Source organism: Neolamprologus brichardi, unplaced genomic scaffold, assembly GCF_056152115.1.
Source record: "Neolamprologus brichardi isolate AB-2024 unplaced genomic scaffold, ASM5615211v1 NODE_ptg000008l+_length_2720982_cov_1, whole genome shotgun sequence".
NCBI classification, from domain to species: domain Eukaryota; kingdom Metazoa; phylum Chordata; class Actinopteri; order Cichliformes; family Cichlidae; genus Neolamprologus; species Neolamprologus brichardi.
Window position 1 is genome coordinate 768,449 of NW_028270135.1, and position 27,768 is coordinate 796,216.

The 27,768-nt window shown below is 42.6% G+C and overlaps 1 protein-coding gene across 2 annotated transcripts in view; it reads right to left on the reverse strand.

Annotated features, from left to right (window-relative positions):
- enpp2 (ectonucleotide pyrophosphatase/phosphodiesterase 2) overlaps nucleotides 1–27,768 on the reverse strand; it is a 58,334-nt gene that overhangs the window by 9,501 nt on the left and 21,065 nt on the right. For both annotated transcript variants that reach the window (XM_087837131.1, XM_087837130.1), the window contains exons 4-16: nucleotides 27,533–27,658; nucleotides 24,027–24,087; nucleotides 23,824–23,921; nucleotides 23,612–23,691; nucleotides 21,819–21,938; nucleotides 20,361–20,416; nucleotides 15,986–16,051; nucleotides 14,898–14,970; nucleotides 14,679–14,787; nucleotides 12,684–12,809; nucleotides 7,830–7,861; nucleotides 7,556–7,683; nucleotides 1,231–1,306 (exon numbers count right to left, since the gene is read on the reverse strand). In XM_087837131.1, the coding sequence (XP_087693257.1) occupies nucleotides 1,231–1,306; nucleotides 7,556–7,683; nucleotides 7,830–7,861; nucleotides 12,684–12,809; nucleotides 14,679–14,787; nucleotides 14,898–14,970; nucleotides 15,986–16,051; nucleotides 20,361–20,416; nucleotides 21,819–21,938; nucleotides 23,612–23,691; nucleotides 23,824–23,921; nucleotides 24,027–24,087; nucleotides 27,533–27,658 (1,151 nt within the window). The remainder of the gene's footprint in view (nucleotides 1–1,230; nucleotides 1,307–7,555; nucleotides 7,684–7,829; nucleotides 7,862–12,683; nucleotides 12,810–14,678; nucleotides 14,788–14,897; nucleotides 14,971–15,985; nucleotides 16,052–20,360; nucleotides 20,417–21,818; nucleotides 21,939–23,611; nucleotides 23,692–23,823; nucleotides 23,922–24,026; nucleotides 24,088–27,532; nucleotides 27,659–27,768) is intronic.

A 27,768-nucleotide genomic window follows, 5' to 3' on the forward strand; every position in this document is an offset into this window, starting at 1 on the left:
AAGTTCATCACACGGGTTAGTTTGTTACAACGAATGCAAGAAAATGTTTGATGTATCTGATGTTTTTAACGAGAGTTTAAAAAAAGGCTATTCTACATTTGCATATATTTCATTACATAAATAAAGACAGTTTCCTTATATTGTGGGAAGAATCTCTGGGCTTTTCCTCAGAAATCTTCCTCATGACTTTAATCTCAAGAATATTTAATTGTTTTTTATAAATTAGTTCCCTGTCTTCTACTTATTATTATTCCTTCTTACATTTCGTGTATTTAAGAAGACGATTAAAGTTCCTGTAATGTTTATGAAATGTGCACATACTGTCTTTTTGTTTGTTTGCTTCCAGCTTGGATTCAGACACCTTCTCAGTTGTTGGTAATTAGGCTGATTAGCAGTTAGTTGTAGTTAGGGTTGGATCAGGTGCCCCTCAATCCTCACTTATTTACTCTGCATTAGGCCTGTGCTGTTGGGGGATTCCCATGATGCATTGAGCATTTCTTCTTCAGTCACCTTTTTCACTCACTTTGTGTTTACACACCTCTCTGCACGTAATTATTACTTATTATTAATCTGCGGCTCTCTTCCACAGGAAGTCTTTCTCCTGTCCTCCTCCCCTCATCCCTAACCAGTACAGCACATATCTGCAACCCCCCCCCAGCCTGGTTCTGCTGGAGGTTTTATCCTGTTAAAGGGGCGTTTTTTCTTCCCACTGTTGCCTAAGCAACAACTTGCTCATAGGGGGTCATTTTCTCTGTATTATTGCAGGGTCTTTACCTTATAACAATATTTATAAATATTGAATTGAAATTGAATGTTTAGACAGACTGAGCTTTAACCTCCTAAGACCTGAACTCTTCCACGGCACATTTTTAATTTCTCTTTGATATTTGGACATATTGGGACCCAAGGAATGTAAAAACAAAGAATTACCAGATTAATTTTTTTTTACCTGATTTTTGTTTCTAAGAAAAACGAGAGCCACATATGAGGATATTCGTTTAAAATTTCGATAGAACAGTGGCAGGATAATGTCCTCGTAAGTGGATATCAGGCCCTTGTAGAGCAAAATGTAGTATCTTGGTCTAAATAACCCAAAATGTGATGTCCACATATGTGGACGCAGGTCCGAGGAGGTTAATACCGGTTACAGTGCGTGTACGCTGTACCTAGCTGATGTTTTAGAAAGCTGAGCTGGTATTGTGAATACAAAGTGAATCTTGTAAACAGTACCTGCATGCTGTTGATCTTATTGTCATATCCATGATCTCCAGCAAAGCCACAGTGCCTCCTGCCTTCAGGGACTTTCCTGTAATGACAGAGGTATCTTCTCTCATTTGTAACCAAGAGGACAGTGACGAACTTTGTTTCTACCATCAGTGTTGCTAAGGTTGGCAACAAAGAAGCAAGCCAAACTGTAACAGATATATAAAAATGTTTATTGTTTTTCTAATAATGTCACCTTCTGCTTACATTGATAAATGGACTGATTGTTCTATAGCGCTTCTCTGCTCTCCCAGAGTACTCAAAGTGCTCTATACAACATGCCACATTCACTTTCTCTATACTTAGTGCTTTCTAACTACATGCAAACTCTGATGGATGCATCAGAAAGCAACTTGAGGTTAGTATCTTGCCCAAGGATACTTGGCATGCAGAGTGGAGAAGCCAGGGCTCGAACCACGAACCTTCTGATCAGTAGGTGACCTGCTCTTCCTCCTGAGCTACAGCGACCACAAATGAACTAAGACACATCTCTTTATTTCCCTCAAACCCACTGCTGGAGCAAAATTTAATCATGCAAACCTAATTTTTTTTTAGACATCGTTTAACAGGAACTGAATGAAGGATAATCATTTGCTAAACTACATGTGGCTGGTGTAACTGTTGTATCGTGTCAAAATAGGTTGTCATATGATTTACTGGTTAACAAGCTCAGGCCTGAGAAAAGCAGCTAACACAAATATGCCAAAACGAATAGTGCCCATATATCATCTATCATCGCTCTAATTACAACGAACATTTGTGTATTTCTTTGGCTGTGTTGTTGTTTATAGCCAATTTCTCCCTTTTAAAACAAATGTTGGATTTTTCTTTATAAGTCAATAATTTTAGTATGATATAAAATTAGAGGTGTGGACGCTTGTACAGACAGACTTGCTGAAACAGGCTGTCTTTTACACCACAGCTCTGAGTTCTGTTATTTCTTGTGGCTTTTCTATGTGCCGAATCCAAAGATGAGGATTAAAAATAGTCGACTGTTTTGCTGGCTGTGACTGTTTCCAGGTTATTCAGTTTCTTACAATTTACACCTACATACACTGTTTAGGTAGTTGAACAGTGTATGGTCTGGATGACCTTCCTCTTGGTGTCAGAAATAATTTTATTTTGATGTCTACACTTAAGGTTTGGCATAATATTGCTGCCCACGTTGGAAGAAGAGGTTTTTCTAGTGCACTACAGCCTCTGATTAGGAATAAAGCTGAAACACTTCTTGGGGTTTCTGCAAGTAAGACGTTTTGTAAAATCACTTAAATTTCCAGCCAGTCAACCTGTTTTGAATCCTCTTGAAAGCTTTCTCCTTAAATTTAATGAGGAAATAATCACAAAAAAGAAATGTACCTCTTTTTGTTAAAGGGAAATTATTATCTCCGAATTTTGTAACCACCGATAAGGCCAGGGCTCGATGGGAAACCGACATTGAAGTTGAGCTTAGTACAGAAGCATAGTCTAAAACTTTTAGATCTGCCAAGAAAATGTTTTCCTGTAACCAACTGCAGGAACGCCATTACAGAATCGTACATAGACTGCAGCTTACCCCAGAGCTTTTAAATAAAATTCATTATTTGTATTGGGCTGTGCTGATTTGTTGCTGTTTGTATTGTTTCCAAAAAGTCAATAAATCATTGTTTAAAAAACGAAGACAGAGAGAAGCCTGATTATGAAACATTAAATAATGATATGTAGATCTGTAGGACTCCTCCCTCGCCTGTCTATGTGTGTGTCCACTACTGACACAGTCACACAGGCCTAGAGTCAGTGAACCCTCTGGAACTTCTGGTTGTTATGGAAAATGACATATTTGTTGACCTCTGTTACAAAGAAGCTGCTGCATGAAAAACCTCAAACTGCAACTTTTACTTTCACACCTTTCACAGTTTCACTTCACAAACAGAACAAAATAGAGATTTTAGAAGCATTTCACAGAACTTTTAATGGCACACTGTGAAAGAAAGTAACAAATATGTGGGATATTAGAATATTCTTTACAAACATGTAACTTTAATTTGCAGCATTACAGATTTCCTGATACTAAGAAGGTAAACTACAAGGTCATGGTAGTGGTCAAAAGATCAAGTACTATAATATCATGACTTTTGAAATTTGGCAGTTATGTTTCCTACCTAATACAATTTCATCCAAAGGTGTGAATGTGCGAGCGAGGAATGCCCAGACCTCTACATTGGAGAGACCAAACAGCCACTTCACAAGCGCATGGCACAACATAGAAGAGCCACCTCCACAGGACAAGACTCAGCATCAGTCCATCTGCATCTAAAGGTCAAAGATCACTCTTTCGAGGATGCCAATGTTCACATTTTGGAGAAGACAGATGGTTTGAAAGAGGAGTGAAAGAAGCCATTTATGTCCAACAGAGGGGCGGGGCTTACGACACCAACTGTCTGCCATCTATAATCCAGTTTTGAGATCCTTCTCAGATGTCTTAACGCCCACTCACATCCTGGGGCATCTGACCTCAGGAAATCACATGATAAGGTGGGGCCAGGTTTCACAATGAGCTCACCCGAAACCCTGGCTGATTGTGACCCACACCCAGTTTCACACCTTGGCTCATGTGATTAGGTAGAGGATCATCAGGGGGTCCTTTTGTCCCTCTGTGGGGGTAAACTCCCACCAGGTTTATATCTGGGACTCTCCACCATTTGACCTTAGAACTGAAGAAGCTTCTCGGATGAGAGGTGAAACGTCTTCAAGTAACTTAAAGAAGTCCAGACGCTTTTCTTTCCAAGCTCCTTAGACTACGATGACCTGGATGACTGAGAACCTTCACAGACATATGTCCATTAAAACAGTACGCCCAGTCATATACTCAAGTGTGTGTGTGTGTGTTTGGGGGGGGGTTGAAGCCACAGGCACGTCGAAAATGTAAATGACAAGATGACGGGGGAAACAAGACAAACATCTTTTCATTTGGTGTGAACAGTTTTTGGTTTGAGATTCACAGACACTAAAGTATATGTGCCTGCACTTGTGAGTGTGTATGAGAGTGTGTGTTAGCGCTGTACCTCTGCTTGCACTGCAGTGCCAACGATTAGCCCGCTCTGCCTATCAGAGCTGCACACAAACCTCACAGATCTCTTTCATTTAGCAGCCATGTGTGAGACAAAGTGGCCGTCCTGCAGTGTACCACAGCTTAACGTTAGGTGGCGTTAGAGGCGAGACCAATGCAAGTACACACCCACACACACACACACACACACACACCCACACACACCCACACACACACCCACACACAGTTAGCTGCTGTGGTTTGTTTTCACTTTCACTCAGGATGACTTCATTGTTTTCTTTGTCACTGGATCGCTGCAGTAAGACTTTTCACCGCTCTGTATCAAACGCCTGTCACAGTTCATTTTAGAGCCTCATTAAACTTTCAGCAGCTGCTCTTTTGAAAAATACAAGCGTGTTTTTTTTTTCTCTACCGTGTGCGTGTGATTCGGGACGCCACATCGTATAGCTTTTCAGCACCGCGTGTGTTAATGATGCGTTGATAGCAGCACACGTTGGCATAAAATGTGTTTTTAAGTGATCCAAGATGTGCAGTAAAAGCCTCAGCGCTGGGTGGGCTGAAAACGCCACATCAACACCAACTGTACGCGACGTTAGAGCAGCTTTTTGGATCGCAGGAGCAGCAGCAAATTCAAACTAAATGAAAACCCCTTTAATGTAAGCAGGCTGCTTGATTTTACTTGGTCTCCCTCCAGTTACTGGCAGACTGATCCACTACACACCTTAACTACTTGTGCCTCGGTTGATATTCCCACAATCTTTTAGACATGTGGTTTTCAAACCTGCACGCAAGCCACAAACGATAAGTCCTTAATCACCACGAATATTCATAACTGCACAAAACAGCATCTGTAGCATCTCACTGGTCAACTATTCTTTTCACTCTGTTGTCATTTAACCATTTAACTGCCCATCTGTGTTACCTGGACCTGCACCACTAAAGATACCATGTTTAAATATCCTTTTTTACCATAATATGGACCCTCCCGAGTCGGTCGTCTATCCTTTTTGCTTGATAGAGGCCTGCTGTCACTCCAGCCCATTCGTCTTAGGAGAATCTCTCAAGCTCCTCCAGATTTGATGGTCTTCTGGCATGGTCCTGTTGGTGTTCAGTTCACCCCACTGTGGGATTCTCAGTGGGATTCGAGGGCTTTGTGCAGGTCAGTCATTAACATTCACTTTGGTCTTCTGGAGATCTGGAGTTCTTTACTACGAGGACCCAGATTACTTTCTTTATGATTCCTTTTACCTTGACCAGATTCCCAGAAAACATTAAAGCATCTCCATACCATCATATTTCACAGTGGGGACGGTGCTCTTTAGTTGTACTCCCTACTTTCTCCAAACACAAGCAACATTTCTGTGGCCAAAGAGCTCTAGTATTGTCATCTGACCAAAGGACATGCTTCCAATATGCATTTTTCCAGGTTCTTCAGGGCACACTTCAGTCTGGCTTGATGGTGTCTTTTCTGCAGTTTTGCTCACTCTGCAACCTCACAGTCCTGCTCAGGATTCCAGTGATTGTCTCCTATCAGACTACAATTCCCGACTTGGCTAAGTCATTCCCGAGTGTCTTGGCAGTTGTTCTGGGGTCATCGGACACCTCGTTGAAATCTTTGCTTCTTACCTCTATCAGGCTTGTTCTGTATTGTGTGGCTTGATGATACTTCTTACTCCAGTTCTTGACACTTGGGATAACTTTGTATCTCCATCTTCTGCTTAGTGATCAACGATTTCTTTTTCCCGACTCTAAATATTTTTCCTTGGTTTGTGTCATGATGCTTTCACAGGTGACAGCTCAAACACTTGCAGATTTTTATGTACTGTGTGTAAATTGATAGATGACCCTCAACTTGATTTTACAAGCTGAGTCTTATAAAGCAGTGGTCCCCAACCCCCGGGCCTCGGACCGGTACCGGTCCGTGAGTCGTTTGGTACCGGGCCGCGAGAGTTGAGGCTCAGGTGTAAAATGTGTAGTTTTCAAGGTTTTTATTGGTTTTCAGCGTTATTTTGTTATCGTTTTTATCGTTAACTCGGTTTTCCTGGGTCTTTTCACGTGTGTTATGAATAAATCTTCTTTTTTTCGGTACCAGTACTAGTTTTATTTTGTTGTATTTATCCACGACACCTTAAAGGCCGGTCCGTGAAAATATTGTCGGGCATAAACCGGTCCGTGGCGCAAAAAAGGTTGGAGACCGCTGTTATAAAGCACATCATTGCACAGCTCTGTTTTTCAAGTGGCTAATAATAACCAGCCTGGTCATTTTTTTTCCTGAAATAATTCTGTTATTGTGTGTGAATAGAAATAATTCATGCTTTCAAAAGAAAACATATATCTAATAATGCTTTGTTAAAAATCTGTTGCTCTTTTGTAAAATGGGACATTTTTGATACACACTTTAAATTTAATAGAGGCACTAATAATTTGTCCTCATATGGATCCATTTATATACAATCTATGGGTAATAACATTTTGTTTTATCTGCTCTACAGCGAATAACCACTGTGAGAAATAAGCATTAAAACCATGAAGAAGGATTTCTGCCAAACTATCACCTGGATGACATCTGACAAAGAAATAGTTTTGAGGAGGACCTTCTTCATGATGGTTTAGGGAGATTTATCCTCACAAGTCTGTAGTGAGTATGTGATTACTGTGTGCCCTGACTCAACTGAGAGGACTGATAAAGTCAGATTTAAACCCTGAGCTGAAGTTCCACATGTCCTTTGTCAGGTAGGGTGTCGTGTGAGATGGTATCTGACCACGGGAGGACGGACACAGTCCCACATCTAGCCTAAAGATGTCTGATCAAACAAGATTTTATTTTTTTATTCTAAAATATTAACTGCTCTTTTATTAAACTCCTCGTGATACTTGCTGCTTTACTTCTCCGTCTCCTGTCCTGTGCAGCTTGTTCAGTTTTGCAGGTCTGACCTCTCTGCATACTGTTTGTGTCTCCCTCATTGCTGCTGCTGTGTGTTCTGTGGTCCCAGTATTTAGTGAATCCAGCAGTGAAGCTGTTTGTGAGTTTTGGATCCTGCCATGTCTCACACAGCATTTTATGACGTTACGTAGATTTTCGCTGCTCATTATATTCTCATTAAAAATGTCTAAAACAAGCTGCGTATGTCAAATTTATCCAATTGTGTTTTCAGGATAAGAGTCAGGAAAAACAATCTTCCTCTTAGAGTGTTCAAGTTTGCCTCATGTGTATGAGTATTTCATGTTTAAGTGTTCCTCTTGTACCTGGCAACGTGCCACTTCCTGTCCACCAGGAGATGGACATCCTCAATGCGTTGATTGTTGGCGTAGTGCAGTCTCTTTGGCAGGTGCTGCTTCAAGTACGGTTTGAAGTGCTGGTCTGCTTTCTTACACTACAGGAAAACAACATGAGCAGAGAGCTGACTGACACGTCTATTTCATGTTTCTTTCTTTGCATCATTTTTGTCTTTTACAATACTGCACATGCTTTTCTGTCTCAGCTTACATGTTCCTATATTATCTTAAAAACAGCACTTACCGTTAGATCGGCCACAACAGCTTTGGGGTCATCTGAAAAACAACAACGAACAGAAGTGAAAAGCATTGCAAAGTAATAATAATCATTTTAAGTGCATACTGTGTCAGACTGTGCACCACCTGTCTGCCTACAAACCCCCCACCTCTGTAAGCTCTGACACGGATACAGCCACTTAGAATCGGGGTAGGATGGGAAAGATTTATATTATATCTATATATACCTGTAACTGTCATTAACACAATTCAACAATTCAATATTATGTTTTTCTTCTCTCACCCCAACCAATCACAGCAGATGGCCGCCCCTCCCTGAGCCTGGTTCTGCTGGAGGTTTCTTACTGTTAAAAGGGAGTTTTTCCTTCCCACTGTTGCCAAAGTGCTGCTCATAGGGGGTCATATGATTGTTGGGTTTTTCTCTGTATCTATGAAGCGCCTTGAGGCAACTTTTGTTGTGATTTGGCGCTATATAAATAAAATTGAATTGAATTGAATTGATGGTTCAACATTATGACTCCATAATAAAACTCTGATGCTTAAACTCCACAGACGAAGAGTAACAATTGTAGCTGACTGGAGTTGGGCCGTTTTAATTTCTATACAGAGTCCGCTTGTTCAAACACAGGAAAGTACGGGGACAACATGTGAGAGCAAACACATCATTAGCATTAACATGGAGCCTTTTCATGCTATATAATGTGAACATATACAAGCCTAAAAGCTCTCAGCCTCCACCTGCTCTCTAACTTGTTGCTCCTGCTGCCCGGTGTCACCGTCACTCTGTCAGTAATTATTGAAGAGAATTCCTTTTTTTGGGAAAATCACATAATAAACCAAATGCAGAGACATTATTTGGATATAAAGGCTTTATTTAAAAATACTGGTGGTGACCAGCGCTACCCCTCAGCCTCCAAGTAGACGCGCCAATGGTATCATTTTGAAAATCCTACGTGACTTCTTACTTGAGTTACTGTGTTCACAAAGTTGGTGAGAATACAAAACTATGAACTATGAAAACTCCATAAACTGTAGAAATGACTAAATACAGCATTATCTAGCCTTTAAATGTGACAGTATGCATTTACTGGGTCTCGTAAGTCTTTCATTTGTTTGGTTCTGGATTTTGTGCCTCTGTTCAGACAGACTGGGAAACCTCTGCTGTGCACACGGTAACTCCCGTTTTCACTCGGGCTTCACTCCGGTTCAGTTTTGATTTACTCCAAATATCATCAAAGTCTCTTTCATTCCTTTAACTGGCAGGCGAGTGTCAGATGTTGGACGGGTGAAGCTGTAGCAGCAGGTAAGGAATGATAAGTGAAGGAGACGTGACTGGGAGAAAAAGCCGTCCGTCTACTCTTGGCACAGTGGCACCAGAGCTGCAGATGAGGGGAGGAGAAGTGGGTCCTCTCTGGGTGTTGGAGATGAGTCTCTGCCTGTTCCAAACTGACATCTGGCAGCACTCTCAGGAGGGCGTGCTTCTAAGACACTGAGTCTTTTCATCATGCTTTCCAATGTGGATCTTAAGCCAGCGCATCCTTTGCACTCTTAGGCGAAACTGCTGCGCCTTGATGGCAACGAACTGACTCCTTCTGTCACAAAGTTGTTGGACATAAAGTTGTTTTTGAGTCCACTCCTTTTCCTGTGCTGATGGCGACAAACAACAAGTAGTAGTGTCATTTATGTCACGTGTAAAAACGTGTTTTTTTATTATGATTTTTAGAGCAGACCACAGAGGTTTGATCTTGGTTTGTGAAAACTTCCATTCTTCGAATGAGGAGTAAAAAGAATGCATAAGAGAAGATATGCAAAAGCAAACATTTGTTTGCAATGTACAGGCTCATAGTGTCAACACCAGTCTGCTGTAGAGATGACCGACATCAGTAAGGAGAACTCCTCACGGATCCAATGAGGCCAAGTGAAAAATTATTAGATTCAAAGGCCTTTTACAAGCCTGGTAATTAAAGTGTCACTGTGAACTGTTTACACTATAAGGAAAGATGATCCTGACAAACTAAAAAAAAGTAAGTAAGCAAAGTAAGCAACAACAAGCAGTAAATGGGAAAAGCAACAATTGCTCATTTTAACTCAGCAGTCAAAACTATTAAAACACTGCTAGAAAAAAACAAATGCAAAAATTAAAAAATAAATAAATAAGTAAATAAATATAAATAAAAACACCCAGCACGCCCCTGCGGGCGGTTTATCCTTCAAGCTCGGGTCCTCTACCAGAGGCCTGGGAGCTTGAGGGTCCTGCAGTATCTTAGCTGTTCCCAGGACTGCGCTCTTCTGGACAGAGATCTCCGATGTTGTTCCCGGGATCTGCTGGAGCCACTCTCCTAGCTTGGGAGTCACCGCACCTAGTGCTCCGATTACCACGGGGACCACCGTCACCTTCACCCTCCACATGTTCTGCAGCTCTTCTCTGAGCCCTTGGTATTTCTCCAGCTTCTCGTGTTCCTTCTTCCTGATATTGCTGTCATTCGTGACCACTACATCGATCACTACGGCCGTCTTCTTCTGTTTGTCTACCACCACTATGTCCGGTTGGTTAGCCACCACCATTTTGTCCGTCTGTATCTGGAAGTCCCACAGGATCTTAGCTCGGTCATTCTCCACCACCCTTGGGGGCATTTCCCATTTTGACCTCGGGACTTCCAGGTTATACTCGGCACAGATGTTTCTGTACACTATTCCGGCCACTTGGTTATGGCGTTCCATGTATGCCTTGCCTGCTAGCATCTTGCACCCTGCTGTTATGTGCTGGATTGTCTCTGGGGCATCTTTACACAGCCTGCACCTGGGGTCTTACCTGGTGTGATAGACCCCAGCCTCTATGGATCTTGTACTCAGAGCTTGTTCTTGTGCTGCCATGATTAGTGCCTCTGTGCTGTCTTTCAGTCCAGCTTTGTCCAGCCACTGGTAGGATTTCTGGATATCAGCCACCTCCTCTATCTGCCGGTGGTACATACCGTGCAGGGGCCTGTCCTTCCATGATGGTTCCTCGTCTCCCTCCTCTTTCTTGGGTTTCTGCTGCCTGAGGTATTCACTGAGCACGCTGTCAGTTATTGATACCTGTGCTAATATATGCTCATGTGAAGTCCCAGTGACTTCCCCACAATGGCTCTGAGCCACCCACAAACCTCTAAAGAGCGTTCCTGCCTTTTTAAAGTTTTCTTAATAAATGGAGCTTGCCTCCAAAATAAACTAACCTCTCTTTATTCTCTTAAATAATTGGTCTTCACTGTGTTCCTATATAGTAGTATATTTTTTCATTAGTATGATATGAAATCAATTCTACATGTTTCAAGTTGTGTGCCAGTATTTGCTGTGTAGTAGAACGGAGACATTAGTCATTCCAAAACTTTATTTGAAATAATATTAAACTTCTCGGTGGAGAAAGCAGCTGGTGTCGTACAGCTCCGGGTGGTTGATGAGCCTTTCCTCCATATTGTTAATGGCTTTGGCTGGACCCGCCCCTTTGAACTAGGTCAGAGCATCACGTCACCAAGCTCCTGATTGGTTGTCGCGGCGCGACTTGAAGCTGGAGTTCAGATTCGCAGTAGACGCGATACGTGTAAATGAACAAAATGCACCACACAAACTGCCGCGCGTATTTTTATTCACACTTCAAACGCATCAATCGCGCTACTTGCTCGTTTTTGCGACGCAAATCTGCTTCTGAATTTTCGCGGGACCCCCAGTCGCGCTTCATCGCGCTCCTCCATTGACTTTACATGTAAACCTGACGCTCTGGTCGCGTCTGTCGCGTTCAGTGTGCACCGTAACACTGCCTCTATAACCTTCCACAAGCTTGCATTGTTATTTTCTTTCTGCATTCTTCCTTTACCTCTCAACCTAATTAAATGTATTTACAACTGTCACTTTAAGGAGCTGGCATTCAGCTCTATATGTCTTTTAACCGTCACCAGTTGGGCAGGCTGTGCACCCTACTCCATCATTTAACCTGGATACGTGACCGGACCACTGACCTCATTCTAAATGTAAACAAAGCTGAGACCATGATTACCGCTCTGCTGTATCGTGAAATCATTCGGGCTCTTGCTTCTTCTTGCTGAACTTTTATTCCTCTGTGGGCTAAAATCTTTCTCTCGCTCCCATTTCCTTCTTTGAGGAACATTTCTAAACGACGACACATGGTCTCCGCGGCTGAACTGGAGAAAATAATTCTTGCATTTGTGTCATCGTGTTTAGATTACTGTAATGTCCTGTTGACCTGCCCAGATAAATCGTTTCTTCCACGTTTCTGAGCAATATTAGCTGCAGCCAGACTATCAACACGTTCCAGTAGCAAACCTACATCACTCCTATTTTATATCCTTTACGTTGGCTCCCTGAAGATTCATTATAAAATTCTTGTACTTACATATGACGCACTAAACGGCTCAAGGCTGCCCACTACACACACTGCTGCTCGCACTGCTCAGAATGAGTTAGTGGGGGAACAGAGACGTGCAGTCTGTGGCACTAAGACTGTGGAACGGTCTCAGCTAGGATTAGCTGACTCTGTCCTTCAGAGCAGATCTAAACCTCCCTGTTTAAACAGGCTTTTTGTTGAGACTGAGTGGAACTTCTTACTTAACTACCTTTTACTTTTTTTCTGTCTCGACTGGATGTTACCTTCATTTTCATCTTTATTTTACTTTGATGTTCAGCACTTTGTGACTCCTAGCCTGTGCAGAGTACTTTCTAAATAAACTTTACTCACTTATTCACTAAGAGAGACTGCGTACACTCCCAGTGAGATCACATGAGACACTTATTTCTCAACCACAGTGAGAATAAGAGTGAGAAGAAACTCTAAAATAAACACACCAAAGACACCAACTTGACTTCTTACATTTCCTGTTGTTGGGCTGTCTGGAGCGTATTCTGCCTAGGGACCCAGGGACGAGGATGATGTCATCAACGCTGGTCAAATAGTTACTGAGGAACTCGGTGTGATCGCAGTGGGCCTCTTCCATACCTGTGAACATATGGGAACGTGAGCAGCTGAAGCCAAAAACCAAGTTCATGCTCCAATAGCTCATTCCAGTCTGGTTTCTAATCACTGGATTAAAGATTGTAATTAAACCTGGTGGAAACTTACCTGCCCTGATTATTATTGTCACCATACATATCTCAGCTGTAGCTACGTGATATAAGATTTAATGTAGGAAACTTTAGTGTGTTGGTCAGAGTGAAACGTTAAGATCAGCTGATGGCTTTTAATGTCCTCTACACGTCTAATTAGCTGTGAGCGAAATAATTATTCGACCCCTGCTGAGTTTGTAAGCTTTGTAAACTAACATAAAAATTAGAGACTGTTCATTTCAAGTGATCAAAATTACAAATGCAGGAGAGGAACATACGATCACTTCTTCCACTTGTATAGGCTGCGCTATTTAAGCTGCTGGTCTGCAGTTGCTGAGCAACTTCACCCCACTCCTCCTTTCAATCGTCAAGTATGAATTGAATACGGTATGTGCTGCTCGTTCACTGTGGCTTACACACAGCAAGCAGAAGGCAAACGTGTTGAGTTAGTGTGTATCCACTGTTATTTCATTTCCTCACAAGAACTAATGTGAATGATTACTGAAGAGTTCAGATCTTCGGCTGGTTATCTATCTCAGGTTATTACATAAACTGTTTTAATGTGTATCACCTGTGTCTTAGTCACTGGTAGTCACGCAACTGGAATGAAGCAATGTTATTCTGTATAAGCCGCTTCTGCTTCACAGATGCTGCTGTCCGTGCTGAACATGCCTGCAGTCCTCAAGCATGAAATACCTCTGCACTAAAGCTGCCACAAACGATTATTTTGATAGTCGACTAGTCACCGATTATTTTTGTGATTAGTCGACTAATCAGATCATCATTCATTGGACGTAAAACTACAGCTTATTGCACCAGCAGCATCTGCTCTTATATAACTATCATTAGCTTACAGCTTTAATTGTTTAAGGTATGTGCTAACTAAAAATAAAGACAAGATGATAGTTTATTACATTTTAATGACATTTGCAGATTGTTTCAGTGAAGTTTAATAAACTCCTTGCTATCTAAAATATAACAGGACACCGGAGTATATTCTCGAGCATCTCACACTTCTGATAATCAGCTGTCTGCTTGACGTTTATTCAGCTGTGTAAAAACTATAACTTTAATCTCAGCCAAACCGATTTACTCAGGAACAAATAAAATACTAAAAAAAGCCAAACAATAACATTTTTAAGTTATCTAAGTGACTTATATATCATGTCTAACCTGAGTAGTGAAAGACTGCGGTGGGTTTGTAAACGATTTGCCGGGAGTCCGGTGTTCTCACGGCTCTAGTTAGCCTAGCCCCCGGCTAGCTATCGAGCTAGTGGCTAACAGACGTCTCCGAAAACGTCGGAGCGCTTTTGAAAATATGTGGTGTCTTGATAAACTGAGCAGATATTTGAGGTTTACACAGCTACATTCTCGCCTGAAAATATGTTAAACGTTTATTTTGTGACCCAGAAAGAATAATAAGAGTAATATTAAAACTAACTAGCTGCCACCATTGTTGGAAACTGAGCTGGGCTGCGCTATGAATTCTGGGACACAGCTTCTTCTTCTTCTTCTTCGGGGTTTAACGGCAGCTGGCATCCTTGTACATGCAGTGCTGCCATCTTCTGTTTCAGTCCGTTATTACACTCTTAAATCCTACTACTTATTCCTGCGTCTTTCGTGATCTTACAAAGCTTCAAACGACAAGATGACTATTAAATTAGTCGTCGACGATTTTAATAATCAACGTAATCGTGACTAGTCGACTAATCGTGGCAGCCCTACTCTGCACACACCTGTGCTGGTGTGTGTGTGTCCGTACCGTGATCCCCGACCAGGACGATGTTGACACAGCGGTGCAGTTTCATCTGCTTGAGTCCATCCATGAGCTGGCCGATAATTCTGTCAATCATCCTCAGAGAGATGTTCAGCTAGAGCACACAGAGCGAGTCATCCTCCAAACAAACATTTTGGATGTTCCTTTACTGCGTGCTTTCCACAAACATGCCACAAGAAGTTTGTGCAGATACAGAGTACTTACATCAATGCTCATGGGCCCCAATTTGTGTCCGTATGTGTCCGGCTGCTCAGAGTGCATGGCGTAAACATAAGGCCTGCAACAAAAGGTGAGTCAAAGTCGACTTTTAGTGGAAGTAAAATCAAGAAATAAAGTTTTCAGAGGCTGGTTTGGACTCTTGTGATCCAGCTGCCAACATGGTGAATGTCTCACATAGAAAAATAGGTTTTACTGCACACCCTTCTCCTGAGCTGTTTAACAGCTAATAATTAGCAAAAAAATAAACCAAAAAAACAACTATTTAATAAACTGTTATTGGCCGGATACTGACAACAAACAGATATAACCAATGCCACCGACTGCTCTCTTTAAAATGTTATTTAGGTGATGTTAAAACTTGTTTATTCGCCAGCTCGTTAAGCAGAGCAACAGAAATGAGCACTGAAGAAATGACTCCAACTTTTATTTAAACTTTAAACTTAGTTTGAGTTTAAAGTGCTAGAACGTTATATTAACGTTGGTTGAGAATAACGACGTTTGCGTAGATGTTTCATTCTGTAAGGTCACAGGCATTTTGCTCCCATGGTCAAAATCTGTAACTGTAACTCTTATTACTTAATTTAGGTTGTAACAAAGTGAGGCAAACTGGCAAGGAAAAGAAAATGGCAAGAAGAGAGTGAAGTATCCTGTCATCCTTTAAAGGTATCCAGGCAAATTTCAAGTTTGGGGAGGAGCTAAACAAACCATGAACCCCGTGAGCTGAAAGCCCCGGTTTCAGACTGCTTGAAAAGCTTTCCACACTTGGCACTTTATGATGTCAGCATGAGCAGATATCCCTCAGATATACATCAGAGGACTCCCATGCACAAGTGGCAGCCAATAAGAAGAAAGCTAATTTAAAGGAATCAAAGGAGCTAACACGGTTTGTTTTGGACATTCGATGAACTGAGGGTCCCGCTGTGGTACGCTGTGGTACGTATCCACTGCATGGAGCTATTCTACTTTACATCAGTGTCACTTTCTCTCTCGATTAAAGAGGGAACAAGCATTTCAAATGTCAAAGAAAATGAAAAGGAAGGTAAGAAGATGTAACAATCAAACATACAGCTCACCTTTCTCCTTCAGGGAGGTGAAGCCACTGCAGCATAGTCAGTATCCTCCTCTCCAAAGGGATGGCACTGGAACACACACACACACACACACACACACACACACACACACACACACACACACACAGTCTTCAGACTACGATCTACGATCTCTGTCTCCAGCTGGCTCATCACCTGGAGCAGCTCCCTCACCTGCTGAGCACCTGTTCGCTGGAGTCGAGCTCCAAGCCATTTATGGTTCAGGTCTGTTACACATGCTAGAAGATGCTGACCTCCACCACTCTGCTTAAAAAGAGGCTGCACGTTTTGCCTCATCGTCCTGTGAAAATCTCCGTCTCACTGAGCTGAAACCAGACGGGGCGGTGTGTGAACGTATCAGTGTCCTTCTCTTTGTTTCTCAGCTCGGTCCTTCTCAAAGTCTCGCTGTACTCGTGTACTTGGGTTCACAGAGCCTCCACCCAACAACTAATGCTGAGATCTGTCCTCATAGTAAGAGCTCTAACATGAGCTGTGGTTAATTGTTGATTTCCAAACTCCTCTTTCCTCTGAAGCGCACTGAATGATTACCCTCAGGAGAGCCAGCTTCATACCAGCATGCAGGGTTATACCATATATGCATCAGCAGAGTATTTGAACACAGCTACTCTACATTATCTAACACAGCACAATTTATGGTGTCAATGGTGGCGTCATTGTACTCGGCGCTGAAAAGCTTAGAAATATGGTATCTAACCAGATTCTTACTCTGGATGGCATTACCTTGGCCTCCAGTAACACTGTGAGGAACCTTGGAGTCATTTTTGACCAGGATATGTCCTTCAACGCACATATTAAACAAATATGTAAGACTGCGTTCTTCCATTTGTGCAACATCTCTAAAATTAGAAATATCCTGTCTCAGAGTGACGCTGAAAAACTAGTTCATGCATTTATTACTTCCAGGCTGGACTACTGCAATTCATTATTATCAGGATGTCCAAAAAACTCACTGAAAAGCCTTCAGCTAATCCAAAATGCTGCAGCAAGAGTCCTGACAGGGACTAGAAAGAGAGAGCATATTTCTCCTGTTTTGGCTTCCTGTTAAATCCAGAATTGAATTCAAAATCCTGCTCCTCACATACAAGGTCTTAAATAATCAGGCCCCATCTTATCTTAATGACCTTGTAGTACCATATCACCCTATTAGAGCACTTCGCTCTCGCTCTGCAGGCCTACTTGTTGTTCCTAGAGTATTTAAAAGTAGAATGGGAGGGAGAGCCTTCAGTTTTCAGGCCCCTCTTCTGTGGAACCAGCTTCCAGTTTGGATTCAGGAGACAGACACTATCTCTACTTTTAAGATTAGGCTTAAAACTTTCCTTTTTGCTAAAGCATATAGTTAGGGCTGGACCAGGTGACCCTGAATCCTCCCTTAGTTATGCTGCAATAGATGTAGGCTGCCGGGGATTCCCATGATGCATTGAGATTTTCCTTTCCAGTCACCTTTCTCACTCACTATGTGTTAATAGACCTCTCTGCATTGAATCATATCTGTTATTAACCTCTGTCTCTCTTCCACAGCATGTCTTTATCCTGTCTTCCTTCTCTCACCCCAACCGGTCGCAGCAGATGGCCCCGCCCCTCCCTGAGCCTGGTTCTGCTGGAGGTTTCTTCCTGTTAAAAGGGAGTTTTTCCTTCCCACTGTCGCCAAAGTGCTGCTCATAGGGGGTCATATGATTGTTGGGTTTTTCTCTGTATCTATGAAGCGCCTTGAGGCGACTTTTGTTGTGATTTGGCGCTATATAAATAAAATTGAATTGAATTGGAGAGCAACATACCGATATGTTAATATGCCATTTCTCACGCATGTGCAGTCTTGCTCTGTTTCGCATTATTAACTTTTGCCTTCTCTTCCCTGTAGGTTGTGTTTTGTGCTCGATCTCTAAATGCTACTCTTTTCCCCTCCAAACCGGTCACGGCTGCCTCTGCCTGAGCCTGCCACAGGTTTCTTCCTGTCAAAAGGGAGTTTCACCTTCCTGCTGTCACCGAGTGCTGCTCATGAGGGGCTGTCTGCATTCTCTCTTTAATACTGTGGGTCTTTACAATATAAAGTGCTTTGAGGAGACTAACATTACAGCCTGTATTTTAGAGAAAGGCAAAGTGTGTCTCAGCATCTAATGCACCGACCAAGCTGCTGGCTGTCATACAGTCCACAGCTGTCAGCTATCAGGTCTGAGACGACACACAGTGGGAGTGGGTATGAGTGTGGGGGAACAGCAACCTGTGGTCGCACAGTTGTAACACTTTACAGCAGGCATTTCTCTCCCTGTCTGCTGCCTTCCTGTATTTTTGTCGATGCTAACATTTTCAGTTCAGTCCCTCACACCTCCCACTGGGTTTTTAGTGCACTCCCACTCGTTTTCTGTGCCCGTGGTTAGTTTGAGGACCTCCCAAAAAGCTGAACCCAACACAGAGCCAGACAATCCCTGGTCCCTGTTACTATCCCAGGGCCCATAGCGTTGCTGCTAAATCATCAAACTATGAAATAGGTTGTATAAAGAAGGCTTTCTGAAGCACACAGAAATCTCATATGCACACTCCTGCCTCTTTCTCACACACCTCTGTCAGTGCCAAGTGCAAGAAAAGCAATGTAGACCAGTCTTTGGCCCCCACGGCTCTACAGAGTGGCACGTCTGCGACCCCGCTTCACAGAGGAATCCTGCGCAGTGTAAACAGGCCCATTTGCACTAATTACTGTAAAAACAGCCCACTGCCATCTCTCTGCAGAGATGGACCCCCTGTTCTGTAAAAGCCTGCTTTGCTGATAAATGTGGGCTCCTCTGAGTTGGAGGTGTAATGCAACAGCCCGAGGGAGCATGAACAGACACACTCTGCAGTGCTGGACAGCTCTGAGGTCACTTACACACATTAACACATGTTCACTTAAACTCTGCAGACTTTCACTGAGCAGGTAAGGACAGCGCGACACAAGCTCAGTATTATTTGGTGCCCACAGATGCAAACAACACACTAAATGACTCGAACTGTAGAGAATCATTCTTAATGTTCTTAGTTGTTCCTGAACTGAAGCTCAGCTCAACACAAACCTTTTTACAGGTGAAAAGTTCAAAAATGTCCTATTTTTGCAGAAGTGAGCAGTTTTCTCTAATCATATAAACGGGCTGGTACTTCTACAACACCTTTCTATTCAATTTGAGCACTGAGAGCGCTCATTTACCTGAGCCTACACATAGGATCAGCAAATGATGCTTCCCCTCAACGGGGATCAATCCACCGACGTTCAGACTTTAGACGACCTGCTCTACGAGCTGAAACACAGCCACTCACAAGTATGGCATCTTAAGCTATATACAGATGTTCCTGTTTGGTTGGTGAACGCTGCAGCTGCATCACATACAGTGTTAAACTTCAGTGTGGTTTAAAAACAGATGATCTACATTAATATTGTCTAAAAGGCTGCTGGGATCTTGGTGATTTGAAACCAGGGTGGAGTGTGTGGGCGGGTCTGACTGAGAAGCCAAGGCTAGGAATCATTTTGACTGTAATGAAACTGAGATTTACTGAGTAAATATAATTATACTCATCAAGACTTGATCTGACAGACCATCAACTCAAGAAAGAGTTGACTAAGGCCACAGATCAGGAGAACTGAGGGAGCCACAGAGTCCTGTTCAGTCGAAAACCCTTTTACACCAGAGGTGCCTCCTACTGGCCATTAGAAAGACTGCAGGTTAAAACATTTTGTGTTAAAGCTGGAGGTATTGGCACGCATCGCCCAGCAAATCCTTTGACCATTACGCTGTACAGGGGGTGGGACAGTAGGCGGCTATAGACAGGCAAACAATGCCCATAGGAAATGTCATTGGGAGGCTGGAGAAGAACTCCAGGACACGTTTAAGTGTTTCCAACAGACGAGTGGGCAAATATTTCCCTTTGTTACATCTCACCAAACATTTACTAAAACTGCCACATGGTGGCAAACCACAAGAAAAATAAGATCAGATTATTACAAACAAAAGTGTAACCACGCAGTTACTTTTAAGAAGTGTGGACCATTAAGTAAAAGCAAACAGAAAAAGAAAACATATAATTTAGACCCATTATCAAAATGAAACACACAGAATCTCCATTCGCTTGCATACAAAAAGGTTGATGAGTTTTGTCCCATCTAAAGGCAACAATACAACATTTTATAGTTTAAAGGATGGAACTGAAAATCAGCCTTTAAGTGGATGACCTCTGACCTACCAGAGCTGTACGGACAGTTTTTTTCACAATAGACTTACCATCACACACAAAGTTACATGTCAGTGATACAGAGATGTGTGTGTGTGTGTGTGTGTGTAGGTGCGTGTGTGTGTGTGTGTGTGTGCAGACTTACACAGGCCAGAAGAAGGTAGCAGCCTTCACTCCTTGTCCTTGTGCTGTGATCCAGATCTAAACAAACAAAGTCTCAGTAAGTCTTGATGCATCTCAATCATCCAGGAAAATAAATCTCCAAAAGTTGATTCTGTTCATCTGGACGTTTTCTGGGAGAAACGTTTCGTCATCATCAGGTGACGTCTTCAGTCTCAGCTGACTGCAGGTTTCAAACTTATAAACAGGACATTTGCATAATGACTGAAACCAGCCCACTGAAGGAACAATGGGCTGGGAGGTCAGTTCCTTAATCATAGTTATGCAAATTCTCATGACCATTGATCAAAGACCACTGATCAATGACCACTGATCAATAACCATGAGTCCCATTCACAGAGAGTTGGGGAATGGCTGCAATCACAGCATTGTAAAATGGTGACAGATGTACCCTTAGGCCCCTCCTCGATTCAGAGATGGTCTTTCCCTTTTCACGTAAATGGCCTCCTTGACTCCGCCCTCAAACCAGCGTTCCTCCCTGTCCAGGATGTTACATCCTCCTCATGGAAAGAGTGTCCACTGGCCTGTAGGTGTGAATAGACTGCAGAGTCCTGGCCTGACGAGGTAGCTCTTCTGTGTTGTGCCATCTGCTTCGCCAGAGGTTGTTTGGTTTCCCCGATGTATAAATCCTGCCTGGCACTTAACAGCGTACACTATGTTACTCTGTTTGTGTCGGGGGACCCGATCCTTGGGGTGGACCAATTTTGCGTGTTTTGGGGTTTAAAAGCCACAGAGACCTGGTGTTTCGAAAAAATGTGTCTCAACTGTTCCGATACTCCTGACACATATGGGATCACTACAGGTTTTCGCTTGGGCAGCGGTTGTCCTTCTCTCCTGGATCGCTGGAGCTTTCTTTAGGAGCCTTCCCAGCTTTGACCAGCTTTTCACAGCCCATTGTTCCTTCAGTGGGCTGGTTTCAGTCATTATGCAAATGTCCTGTTTATAAGATTGAAACCTGCAGTCAGCTGAGACTGAAGAAGTCACCTGGATGAGTGACGAAACGTTTCTCCCAGAAAACGCTACATCCAGATGAACAGAATCAACTTTTGGAGAAAGGTCTCAGTATTTTATCAGCCAACAGAGATTATTAGGATGCTGCTGTAACACAAACAGTAACATGAGTGAGGAAGCCAAGCTCATAAACTGCAGCATGAAGGTGATCCCAGTGTGTGAAGGTACCAGCGTCTATCAGTCCACCTGACACTAACGCCTGTACGGCAGATTGCTGACGCACATCACTTACTTTTTAATATGCTAACAGTGCTGTGTCAGGAATGCTCCTTATCAACATTTTAGTTCATGTTTGAGTAAATCTACAACTGACTGCAGTCACTCCAGCCTCTGCTCTGACTTATTTGTCCTTCCACGTCTGTTGTAGTCGACTCTAAAAGAAAAGCTCTTGCTGTTTCCTGGCAGTACTTACTGGCTGTCCTCCCCACCAGCGGTGATTGAGCTTCTCTCGGCCTCTCAGGGTGAAGGTTGCATCAAACCCCGGGTCATACATGGAGTTTCCAACGATGCCATGAGACTCCGGGTACAGCCCCTTTGACAGAATCAAACCATTATGTTTCGGTCAGTAATGTTTGCTGTCTCACGCTAAATAAGAGGAAGCCTCGAAATCCTGCCTTATCTAAACCTCAGGCTTGGTCTCAAATGTCAGCAGTGATGTTGTTCCAAAGGCATCACACAGAGCACAAAAAACAATAGCTTTGCACCCAAAGACCTCCAAAAACAGCTCATCGACAGGCTGGCCTGTAAATTTAACGTCTATAGTGAAATGCAGTCACATCTGTATGATCAGGACACAATTATTACCCCCTTTGAAGTCTGAAAATGCATTTTAACAGAGCAAGGATAACAAAAACAAGAAATTAGTTTAGACTTAAGAAAAGAATTGTTGATGTTCACAAACCAGGAGATGGATGTACAAAGTTAGAGTTTCCAAGTGTCACGAGCTGGAGTGAGGACTGTCATCGAGAAAGATAGAAGAAGAAGCAGACAGAGGTGGGAGGTGAAACAAAGGCTGAGAGATGTGTTTAAAGACCCCGGAGCAACAGGCAAGACACTAATGAATGAGTTAGCCATGAGGAAGTGCAGGCTCAAAGAAGACGATCAGGAACTGACTGTGAGGCTGCAGACCAAGGAAAACCCAAGCCAGACTGAAGTATGCCAAGAACAACCTGGAAAAAGATTATGCCTGCTGGAAGGGCAGTCTTTGGTGAGAGGCGACAAAACTAGAGGACTGAGGTCACAGAGATGCTGCCCAAGTTTGAAGAAAGAAGGGAGAGATGTGCAAGCCAGAGAACAAAGTCTCCACAGTGAAACACGGTGGTGGTAGTATCGCTTCAGTGCGTCTGGAACTGGTGATCTGGTCAAGGTGGAAGGAGATGAAAGAAGGATTTGTGAAGACTTTAAAGAAAATGTCACGCAGCCAAAACTGGGTCTGGGTTTGATATTGTTTTCCAACACAACAGGGACTTGACACATGCGTTGCTCCTGGTAACAAAGTAGCTGCTGGTAACAAAGTAGCTGCTGGTAACAAAGTAGCTCCTGGTAACAAAGTAGCTCCCGAAGACCAATGTTACTGACTGGACTGCACAAGTAAAATAATGTAAGCATGCAAAATAAAAGTAGGACGTTTGGAAACGTTGTGATAAAAAGTCTTTGCTCTGTTTTAAAAGCACTAAAAAAATGAAATCTTCATAGACTGCAGATCCATGAGAACATCACCAAAGACACAATGACATTATTAATGGTAAATGGACTGGTTCTTATATAGCGCTTTTCTACTCTTTCTGAGCACTCAAAGCGCTGTACACAACTTTTACATTCACCCATTCACACCCATTCGCACAAGCACATTTTTCTAAGTGCTATATCTAAGGTAACATTCACACACACATTCATACTCCGATGGACGCATCGGAGAGCAATTTGGGGTTAGTATCTTGCCCAAGGATATTTGGCATGCAGACTGGGGAAGCCAGGGATCGAACCACCAACCTTCCGATCAGTAGATGACCTGCTCTACCACCTGAGCTACAGCCACCCCATTAATCACAGATAAATACAAATAATTTGTCAATAAGTTGACTTTATAAATTATTTTCTTGTGGCACTTCTTACTTTGCTGAAATGAACATGTAACCCTGTGGGACAGACATATTTCATTACAACAACCCAGTAGCACAGAAACACAAGTGTGCCATGACTTACTGTAGCCAGCGAGTAGAGGTTGGGGAAGGTTTTCGTGGGGTAAACAGGTCTCATGTACGGTGCATGGGTTCCACATGTTCCTCAAAAGGACACAGCAAAACAAATTCTTAGACTACGGCAGAATCACAGCCTGCCAGAGCTCGTTCATCAGTGTCACAGGAACTCTTCACTCCTCATCTCAGAACCAAAAGCTCATGTTTTACAGAACTTACTGAGCTTCTCGATGTGAGGGATGACAGTGTTCCCTCTCTTCACGTACGAAGCTCTAAATCCATCCACGGACAGGATGATGAGCGGCGGACGCACAAACCTGCATGTGCATGGAAGAGTTTTTTTAAATGCATGAAATCAGACTTGCTCAACCAAGTTCAACCTGCTACCCTCCTGTTGCTTTACTGCTAAGATTTCGACATACCCGGCAGGACATTCAGGAGCCTTGATCTCCTCACAATCATCCTGCAGCCACGAGGTGTCTCCTGAGGGAACGTGATGACAGACATGAGCTTTTGTTATGCTTGTATGGGAAAGTGGGAACCATTGTCATATTTTCTCACAAACTGTATGATTCTTGAACGTGTTTCTACTTGAGTATTTCCACTGTATACTATTTTTTCTCCTCCAGTAAATCTAAAGACATTGAGAATCTTAAATAGATTAATTTATCAGCCGACCCCTGAAAGGAAAAAGAGATGAATGTACAAAGCACCAATCTCAAGTCCTTTTGATCCAAAATAAATTTAGCTGATAATACTGGACCTAGAGTTTTAAATGTAGTATTATTTACACTTTTTAAAATTTCATGCACTTGTAGCTTCATTAAATTTAAACAGGCTGAACCACAGAAACACAAATAAATTAGTTACCCAGTAACTACCAGGTATAACTGTCGGTAACAGTGAACTGGAGGTAAAGGAACTCGCTGACATGCTGGTATCCTTGATTATATTCTGTTGTGGTCATGGACAGCTGGGAAAAGATGGCAGAGCATTTATGAAGTGCTGGAGTACAATACTAACTTACCTTTACAGTTGCATCAGTATCACAGCACAGTTTGTCATTCTGAGTCATTTTTATCTAGCATTTAGATTTTCTTGTGTTTTGGTGTCATTTTGTATTAAGGTTCATGTTTCTGCTTCATTAGTTTAGTCTGTTTTGACTTTTTTATATTTTATATTAGGTTTCCCTTGTGTCTCTGTCCACTGTGTCCCTCTGTGTGTGTGTGTCTGTGTGTGTGTGTGTTCGTGTTTATCCATCATGCCTCTCACCCTCTCTCGCCCTGTCGGTTCCTCGCCGTCTCGTCTCGTCTCCCTTAACTATTTCTGCGTCCCCCCCTCGTTGTCTCCTCCCCTTATCTCCCTGGTCCGTCTCGTTTCCCTGAGCGTTCTTTTCCTCCTGCGTCATGTTGTGTGAATTATTCTGAGTCTTAGTACTTCCTGTTTTACTTTGATAGTTTCATGTCTGGTTCAGTTTTGTTTGCCCCGCTCTCGTTAGTTAGATCATGTCCAGCTGTGTCCCCCCTGTGGTGTGTTTCCCTGTTTGCCCTTCTGTGGCTGTGTCCCAATTCAGGGTCTGCAGCCTCAACGATCCTCAAGGGCCGCGTACTCAAAGACCGCTGAGGCCGGAAGTGCTAGCCTCCGTCACGCTGCCCAGGTTGCCTAGCAACCATGATACTAACAGCTGGAAACATTTCATACAGCTTTGTTTGACAGAAATGAAGGAGAAAATCTTTTGTTCATTTGTTTGTTTCTACATGAGCTTTGATCATTCTCTGATTAAGCTCAGCTATTGAACGGCGTATATTTTAAAGTAAAGGCTTTAAAACCAAGTTAGTACAAACGTCACTAATGTCACATAACTTTGCCGACATGGTCCCCTGCGGGGCTCCGTATATAACTATAGCGGTTTAAATAACCAAGTAACCATCCAGTAATACTAAATATTACATATATTTATCGTTTACTTTTAGAATATAGAAATGTTTGAAATGTATGCTTAGATCGGTTTGTTTATGTGTAAAAATATTAACTTTCTTTTTCTTTTGCAGGGGTGGGGGTTCCTTTTATACATTTAAAGTGTGGCTAAAATAATAATAAACATTTACATTTAAAAAAAAACAGGAATGTTTTAATGTTCTTCGTTATTAAACATTTGCACATAAATAAGTGACATAATATTCAGTTCTTACTTAAAGTTTACTCTTCGGCGCCCCTCATCCGCCGTTTTTTTTCAGCAAAATTATCCACACCCACCGCCGCGCTATGCATTCTGGGATATGTTGGGCCACGAAGTCTACACCGCCACGTCCTTAAAATTCAGGGAAATGAAGGACGCATTTGAGGGCCGCATTTTGAGCAGCCTTCGAATTGGGACAGCCTTCGTCGCGTCACTGTGACGTAATCGGCTTTAAAATGCGGCCTTTAAGGATGCAGACCCTGAATTGGGACACAGCCTGTGTCTCCCTCGGTCCTGCGTCGCCGTCTCCCTCATGACCGTGTGTTTCTCTGTGTATTAAGTTTAGTTTTGTATGTCTGCAATAAAGCTGTGTGTCTGCGAGTCTGCATTTGGGTCCATCCTGCCTGCTTCACACAGTTAACGTGATTTTAAAAGTTACAAAGTGCTTTAAACTAAATTCTTTTAATCAGCAGCAGGGGGCGCTCCCGTGGCTGCACATATGGTCATACAGAAGTCTACAGGAAGTCCATGGCTTTCTTTGGAGGTGAGTCAGTGAGTGAGCAGCTTCACAGTTTGACTGCACCTTGTTTTTGTTTTTTTTAATTGTTTTTTTAAAACCACGATGGTGTCGGCAAATGTTTCGCTCAGGCTTCAGGCTGGGACGACAGCATGGACAGCTGGATAACCACTGCAATCCAACATCTTATTCTACCCAAATCAGCATAAAATCAGCTAAATGCTTAACTGTGGGGTATGGGTGCCTAATGGAATTATTTGCATAATAATAATGCTAATAAATAACTATGAGCCGCTGTATCTAGATCGGTTGGCGGTTGAGATCTGGTGACCAATACCTGCAGCTACAGTGTGTGGTTTTGTGTGTTGAGCACTTACAGTTTAGGGATGCAGCTTTAGTTGACTTACAAAGTTAGCGCTCCAACTTTGTCACTTCTGGCATCCATTAAGCTAAATATAGGTCACAGACCAGTGGCTACTTTCATCTTTTACACAGAACTCATGAGTCATTCCTCATTTCTTAAAATTTGCTTTACAAAAGACAGACTTCCTTGTTTGTTGAAGCACTCAACACTGATTACGACTCATTCAAACATAAAAAGGCACCAAACTCAAGCACTGTTGTGTCTACTCAGACAACTTGGCAAAGAACCTGTTTTAAATCGTATCTTGTTGTTAGCGGTTATTTGGATATCTGTTTATTCTCATTTCTTTAGTTGAATCTATGATAACACAGTCTGACAGGCATAAAATGGTACTTTTGCACCAACAAGGTGGAAACGTGGCATATCTCAGCACGGTGTGCGACTGACACAGTGGCAGATGAAGAGTTTCTCAACATCATGTCCTTAAGAAACAGAATTATACGCAGCAAAGAGCAGAAACAGGACCTGAGAGATGCATCTGGCCCCAGTTAAAACGCCCCAGTATGGATTTTAAAGCCAGTAATTGTGACCATAAACGACCTGCTTTTTTTGGCCAACACCAATATAAAAACACATGATGTCAATAAATTCAAATGTAGTATTTTTTAAACTCCAGTCTTTGAAAAGCTTTCCAGATCCACAACACTGATACTAAGTTCATATTTCTTTACACATGTAACACATACACATGCACTTTTGTAATAAAATGAGACCCAGACGTCCTCATTACAACACATGGTCGGACTAATTAATAATGGACAAAATCCTCTGAACATTTAAAGGCAGGAGGTCAGGTAAAGTTGCAAACCTTTGCACAGCTTCTTGTAGTTGGTACAACAGTCTCCTCTGGCCAGACAGTCATCAGAGCAGTGGCAGGCATGCTGTTCATTGCGAGTCTCCCCGCACCGATCCTTACTGCATTCATAACCGCCCTCTGTGAACAAGAAGAACATGAATCAATGAGGTTTAAGACGCCAAAGCTTTCTACGTGCACAGCTTAGCTGGAAGGTTAGTGGTGAAACCAGTGAAAAATGAAAGCTGAGA